This window comes from Magnolia sinica, chromosome 10 (genome assembly GCF_029962835.1).
Source record: "Magnolia sinica isolate HGM2019 chromosome 10, MsV1, whole genome shotgun sequence".
Taxonomy (NCBI): domain Eukaryota; kingdom Viridiplantae; phylum Streptophyta; class Magnoliopsida; order Magnoliales; family Magnoliaceae; genus Magnolia; species Magnolia sinica.
The window spans coordinates 13,065,901-13,073,591 of NC_080582.1; the positions used below are offsets into that span (position 1 = coordinate 13,065,901).

General features: G+C 39.2%; 1 protein-coding gene across 1 annotated transcript; it reads left to right on the forward strand.

Moving 5' to 3' along the window:
- Positions 1–290: 290 nt before the first annotated feature.
- On the forward strand, positions 291–7,445 carry LOC131217352 (probable leucine-rich repeat receptor-like protein kinase At1g35710). Its single transcript, XM_058212266.1, has 4 exons — positions 291–579; positions 1,254–1,592; positions 1,723–3,387; positions 7,048–7,445. Exons 1-4 carry the CDS (start codon positions 291–293, stop codon positions 7,443–7,445), a joined length of 2,691 nt encoding a protein of 896 aa, XP_058068249.1.
- Positions 7,446–7,691: the final 246 nt, after the last annotated feature.

Below are 7,691 nucleotides of genomic sequence, written 5' to 3' on the forward strand. Positions count from 1 at the left end.
GCTGAACATAAAGGACCTCATATTGTAAAGGGAGTGAATAAGGACCCACAAATGACAGTTGGCCCAACACAATTTATAATAGGATATGCTTATTCTACAATTTAGTGGAGAGACGGCATGGAAAGATTATTGTTTACTGCTGAACTTTTCAAGTATTCATACAAAATTGCTTGTGCTCGATTCGGCCTTTGTTTTATTGTTCAAGGAAGAACTGTAGATGATCTGACAGAGTTGAAATCTTCGACTATAAAAACACATCCAATTTTATCACTCCATAAGCAATAACAGCAATGGCCATGAAAACATCTTTCTCCTTCTCTCTTCTGCTTATATTAGCAGCCTTTCTTAAAAAAGCAGCCTTTCTTTCTTCCAGTGCAGTTGCAACATCCACCTTCGGAGAAGCAGATGCTCTAATGAAATGGAAAGACAGCCTCCTGCAATCACAAGCTCTCCATTCATGGTTGCTTCCTTCTACTAATGCTAGTACCATGAGAATCTCACCATGCAAATGGATTGGGATCTCATGCAACAGCCTCGGAAGTGTAACAGAGATAAGCTTACCTTATGCCGGCTTGCAAGGTAAGCTAGATAACTTGAGCTTCCCCTCATTTCCAAACCTCCTCCATCTTAATCTCAGTGGCAACTCTATCAGAGGAAACATCCCAGCTCATATCAGCTCTCTTTCAAAACTTGCCTCCCTTGATCTTTCCATGAATTCTCTCTCTGGCATTTTACCTCTTTCACTGGCTAACCTCACTAACATTTCAGAGACTGACATTTCATCAAATGAAATGATAGGTGAACTAGTTCCAAGTTTCTTCATCAACTGGACCAAACTCATCTCCCTTCAGTTCCATAACAATCAACTCACTGGGAAAATTCCATCTCAAATCGGCCTGCTTAAATATATCCAGATCCTACACCTTTGGGGAAATAAAATCAGTAGTTCAATACCTCTTGAAATAGGGAATCTGCACAATCTGACTCACCTAAGTTTATGCAAAAACACCTTACCGGGCCAATTCCTCCATCATTAGGTGACTTGACCAGGCTGACGATCCTCTGCCTCTCTGACAATCAAATTTCTGGTTCAATTCCCACACAATTAGGGAATCTCAAGAATTTGGTTGTGTTGGTGGTGTACAATAACAATCTAACTGGTCCAATCCCTCCTGCTTTAGGTAACTTGAGAAACCTTACACTTTTGTACCTCCACAACAATCAAATTTCTGGTTCAATTCCTGCACAATTAGGGAATCTCAAGAATTTGGTTGACTTGGAGATGTCCAGTAACAATCTGACTGGTCCAATCCCACCTGCTTTAGGTAACTTGAGAAACCTTAAAGTCTTGTACCTCTTCAGCAATCAAATTTCTGGTTCAATTCCTGCACAATTAGGGAATCTCCAGAATTTGGTTGAGTTGGTTTTGTGCAATAACAGTCTGACTGGTCCAATCCCTCCTGCTTTAGGTAATTTGAGAAACCTTAAACTCTTGTACCTCTGCCGCAATCAAATTTCTGGTTCAATTCCTCCAAAAGTTGGGAATTTAATCAAACTCAACGAGCTTACCCTGGAGAATAATCTTCTAACAGGTTCTATCCCTACCACTTTAGGAAATTTGACCAGCCTTGTATTTTTGTCCCTCCGTTGCAATCAATTATCTGGTTCCTTGCCTCAAGAAAAGACAAACATGACAAATCTTTCTGTACTCTACCTGGGCAGCAACAACTTCTCTGGCTATTTACCACAGTTATGCCAGGGTGGATCTCTTAAAGACATTCACAGCTTTTGACAACCATTTCATTGGTGAGATCCTGAAAAGCCTCAGAAATTGCACTAGTTTAACTAGAGTGCGACTCGGAGGAAACCAGCTCACTGGAAATATATCAGAAGCCTTTGGTGTATATCCAAATCTCAAATTCATGGATGTCAGCAATAACAGGTTGTTTGGTGAACTCTCACCAAACTGGGGAGAATGCCAAAACTTGACAATGCTACAATTCTCTGGGAACATGATCACTGGTAGAATTCCTCCCAAGATTGGGCAGTTGACGCAGCTAGGAGTGCTCGGTCTTTCTTCAAACCATCTGGTGGGAGAGATTCCGAAGGAACTGGGGAGGCTGACTTCTTTGTTCAACCTAAGTTTGCATGATAACCAGCTTTCGGGTCAGGTACCACAAGAAATTGGAAAACTATCCAATTTGGAGGTTCTTGACTTGTCAATGAATCACCTAAGTGGTCCTATACCACCTCAACTAGGGGATTGCTCCAAACTCTGGTATCTAAAAATGACCGAAAATGATTTGAATGGAAGCATTCCATTCCAAATTGGCAATCTCATACACTTACAGGTTGTATTAGACCTTAGCCATAACTCGCTAAATGGAGAGATATCACCACAACTTGGGAAATTGCAAATGCTGGAAATGTTAAACCTCTCCCACAACATGTTGTCTGGCTCGATTCCAAAATCTTTTGAAGGGATGATCAGCTTGCAATCCATAGATTTTTCATACAATGATTTAGGAGGCCCTATTCCTATCAGCAAAACCTTTCAGAAGGCTCCTGCAAAGGCATTCATAGAAAACAAAGGCTTATGTGGTGAAGCGCAAGGTTTGAAACCCTGCAATGCCCCTTCAACAAGCTATGGTGATGCAAGGAAAGGACACCAAGTCATCTTCATTATTCTTCCTCTATTAGTGGCCTTATTTCTTTTATTTTTGGTCGTTTGCATTTCTTCCATTTATTACCAACGAAGAAGAAATCCGGAGCAATTGGTTCTTGAAAGGAGCAGCGGAAATCCATTTTCAATATGGAATTATGATGGGATTCTCGTGTTTGAAGACATCGTGGAAGCAACAGAGGGTTTTGACGACATATACTGCATCGGAATTGGAGGGTATGGGAAAGTTTATAAAACAAATCTCCAAACAGGCCAGGTAGTAGCTGTGAAGAAACTTCACCCACTCGAAGGTGGGGATCAATCTGATCAAAGAAGTTTTAGAAATGAGATACAAGTATTAACAGAAGTCCGTCATCGCAACATTGTGAAGCTTTATGGCTTTTGTTCTCATGCTCGATGCTCGTTTCTAGTCTATGAGTACATGGAAAGGGGAAGCTTGACAAGCATCCTAAGCAACGACGAAGGAGCAATACAGTTGGATTGGACTACTAGGGTGAAGGTTATTAAAGGTGTGGCTCATGCTTTATCTTACATGCACCATGATTGCACCCTGCCGATTATCCATCGAGACCTATCAAGCAACAATGTTCTGTTGAATTCGAAACTTGAAGCTAATGTCTTTGACTTCGGCATTGCACAATTGCTAATACCTGATTCATCCAATTGGACTACGCTTGCAGGAACTTATGGATACATTGCTCCAGGTTCGTTGCTAGTACATACACTATGCTTTAATAGTTTTTTAATTTTAGCAATTAGTCTTTATTTTTCTTATTTTTTGTTTGCAATTATATACTTTAAAGTTTGTACAATAGTTACTATATTATTGCCATATGTGGCAATCTAGGGCAACTGAAATATGAGAAAATTTATATTTGAAAATTTTATCATTTTCCTATAATATTCCTTAATTAAATGGCTGGAAGAGGCCTTGGAAAGAAACACACCAGTGATTGTATTATTCCGATTCCCAACTTTACTTTGGGTAAAACTCATGAAGCATATGTGAATATTTAAAGCTAACATGACGTAGAAAGAGCATGAAACAATGAGAGAAAGATCATTGTCTTACTCAAATAATGAAAACCTTGAATCAACAAACAAATTTCTTGAATCCAAAAGAAAACAAAAGAGAAATTTCGGTTGTGTTATAGAATAATTGAGAATAATTTATCTGGAATGATCGATTACATCACTTATATGGAAGACCCAAAATGCTCATTTGAAATTACTCAAAATAGCAAAATATTAACCGTAATTCAAAGTTATCCAAAATAGTAAAACTCTTCTAAAGCTTAATTTTTCAAAAATAGAAATTCCAAATAAACCTTATTAGAGGATTCCTAGCATAATTACAAGCAATTTCTAAAAGTACAAAAATCCTAAAACTCTACAAATAATGAGATGAGGTACACGACCTGTTATGCAGGTCGGTTGACCCCGGAAGCATCATTACATAAAGAACGGTAGGTCGTGTGTTCCATGATGATATCCGGATCAAAAGTTACTGCTGCTTTATGATCCAAACTTTAAACAATAATTTCTCCATATTAGAAATGAATTTCTTCGATCCGAATGCGCTTAATGCCCAATTATGCCATGCCCCGCCTAGGACTGGGCCCGAATCTGACAGATTACTTCCACTTCCATTCGGCTTCTTTTGGTCCAATTGTGCTAAGAATGCAATTGTTGCATGTCTATTTTGGCTAAAAATTATGAAGCGTCAGTGAATATTTAAAGCTAATACCACCATGCAATTGAAAATAGTTGTAAGGGATGCTTTTCCTTCGCACACTTGAGTTCCATCATTATTGCATTATGTATGGTGGAAATAATGTGGCTACAAGGTAAGACTAACCCCTAAATTCACATTTAGGGCCTATTTGGATACCACTAAATTTGTTACTTTTTAACTTATGTTAAGCAATTAAGTTACCTTTTCACTTAAGTTAGTATAGTAGGCATTGTTGTAAAAGTAACTCCCCCCCCCCCCCCTCCCCGCCGGTCCATATCAAAGGAGACTCTCTCGCAAAGTCAATATCAAAGGTGGCCCTATTGATGGATTGTCCACATTGAAGGTGAGGCTCACAAAATGGACAGTCCACATCAAAGGTGGGCCCCACATTGATGGATGACTCCATATTAATGTGGGCACACATAATGAATGGTCCACATCAAAGGTCGGCCTATAATAATAAATAGCCCATATCTGAAGCAAGCTGGTATGATGGACGACTCACTTTAAAGGTGGGGCGTATACGATGGACAGTCCACGTCAAAGGTGGTCTCCACATGATAAGCAGTGGACATTAAAGCAGGCCCCACATGATGGATGGCCCATATCGAGGTAGCCCCATGTGATATATGGACTATCCAAATCAAAGGCCGGCCCCTAATGATGAATGGCCCACAACCAAGGCAAGCCTGCCCCACATGATGGGCAACCCACATTGAAGGTGGAGCTCACATAATGGACAGTCCAAATGATGGGCATTTCTTATTGGTGGGTCCCACATGATGGATGATCCACATCAACGTGTGCCCCACATGATGGACAATCCAGATCAAAGTCGGCCCACATGATGGGCTATGGATATTGAAGGTGGGCCCTTCATAATGAATGATGCACATTAAAGGTTGACCCCTAATAATGAATGGCCCACATCCAAGGTGGGCCTCGCATGATGGATGGCTCACATCAAAGGTGGGGCCTAAACAATGAATGGTCCACATCAAAGGTTGGTCCCACATGATGGATGGTGGATGTGAGGGGTACCAATCAGACTTGAGGGATAATTATTTATGATATTGGAAATCAAACATGCTTTTCTACTTTTTGATTATTTTTTTTTGAAAAGATTTACTTTTTGGTTGATAAGTATGTTGTTTAACAAACATATTTATATGCTAAATAAGCAATAGAGAAAACCACACATACTTCTAACATAAGTAGCTTATCTAAAGTAACTTACTATCCAAACACCCCTTACCCTAACTAAACCATCTGTTATCAGCTATTAAACTTGTGCTTCTAAACTTTAGAATTAAAAAATAATAATTAAAAAAATAAAAATCTAACTGTTCATTTGTTGTCCACCAATTAGATGGATAGAATCCTCCAATAAGTGTATTTAAAAATAATAATTAAAAAATAAAAATAAAAATAAAAAATTGCTCCATCTACAATATGGGCCATGTTTTCAGATGGTCTGGATTGATTTACATGCACACCAATTGTAGATATATGGGTTATCGCTATTTAAGAAATGTTTGAGAAAGCTCATCGCTTCTAACCCCGTAAAAGTAGTGTGAAAATGAAGTATTAGGAAATGTGGTATCCTGCCATGCTCACTGAGATTGAGATCCTAGAGGATGGTTCGGTTTTCTCTATTGCACATGGGTTCCATAGCTTCATGATCCAAACTGTTGATGTGATGTCTCACACAGTGAGTGCCTGACGCAACAAAAGAAGTTTCAAGATTGGAATATCCTATCCCTTGAATCTATGGTCTTTCTTTGTTGAATGTGCACAATTGCTTTTTTCCCCTTGATCATCTATCTGCTACCCAGTAAAATGGTTAGGATTTCCAATTAGGTGAATTATTAATGCATGAAACATCCATATTGGGGCCCACTATATCAATGGTTTGGATATTGGTACTATATATGGACCCCACCATTATAGGCTTGAGCAAAATATCATAGAAACTCTTGGGTGGAGTAACCTTGTTGGTTGTTTTCTTTGATTCCCATGCTGTGAGAGAGAGAGAGAGAGAGAGAGAGAGAGAGAGAGAGAGAGAGAGAGAGAGAGAGAGAGAGAGAGAGAGAGAGAGAGTGTGTGAGTGAGTGGGAGATTTGGTCCAGAATATTGATACAAGAAACAATATTACCCATGTCACCCAATCCTTGCCAATGAAAATTGTACCGTTGACACATACCAGCTTCTCATGCGTGTAGGACATACGAGGCATATGTAAAGGTAGGCCCAAATATGCACTAAACATAATGATTAACCCACCAACATGTGAAACAATGGACAGTTTTGGGAAAACAATTGCCAATATTACAAACTCAATCAATATATGCATGTGGCGTGCCTGATGAGTGGACCATCCTGACTTTCTAGCAAAATCATCCGAAAGTTTGGCCCATCTTATGCACCTTCTACATGTACCACACACATCTCAATTGGCACATGCTTAGTTTGTAGAGATTCCTTAGGAGATCCCTTTATCCGGCAACCACAAAAATATAGAAGACATGAAACCTAATTTAAGAAACGTACATGTGAATTTGATAATGATTAAGAGTTTAGTTATAGATGATTAACATATAGAAAAGAACATGACTGAACTATCTTGCAGAGCTTGCATATACCATGAGGGTGACTGAAAAATGCGATGTATATAGCTTCGGTGTTGTGGCACTTGAAGTGATGATGGGAAGGCATCCCGGGGAGCTCATTTCCTCTTTAACGTCACCTAATAGACAAGACAAACTGCTGAAGGATACATTGGACCAACGTCTCTTGGATCCAATGGTTGAGGTTGAACAAGAAGTTGCATTTACAGTGTCCATGGCACTTGCTTGCATTCGGTCAAATCCAGACTCTCGGCCAACCATGCATCACGTGGCTCAGGAGTTATCTGTTGGTGGACCTTCTTTTCTCTCTAGAACCATTCAATGCACTTGCATTATGTCAACTGATGGATCTGAAAGTATAATTGATTGGGTGAAAATTCCTCAGATTGTGGGTCTGTAGTGTTAAGAACATTATTATTAATTATGTGTGTATATTGTGTGAAAATCATCAAGAACAGAGATGGTATTTTCCCTGTTATGTTTTGTTCATAGTTCGGAGGGTAGGGTCGATGTTTATCTAAAATGTCGATTGCTAGTATTGGTTATCAAAATTAAATGTAATAAACGTAGGTTGAAACAATAAAGATGTTTCCTTCTGGCGTGCTTAACTTAAGGTATTTAAGCCAAAGAATTTACCTTTTTAGGT

Bases quoted from the DNA above. Each gene is read 5' to 3' on its own strand.
- LOC131217352 (XM_058212266.1), top strand. From the start codon at position 291: ATGGCCATGAAAACATCTTTCTCCTTCTCTCTTCTGCTTATATTAGCA. The intron at 580-1,253 runs GTAAGCTAGATA...CTGCACAATTAG, and splicing joins ACCTTATGCCGGCTTGCAAG to GGAATCTCAAGAATTTGGTT. The intron at 3,388-7,047 runs GTTCGTTGCTAG...ACTATCTTGCAG, and splicing joins TTATGGATACATTGCTCCAG to AGCTTGCATATACCATGAGG.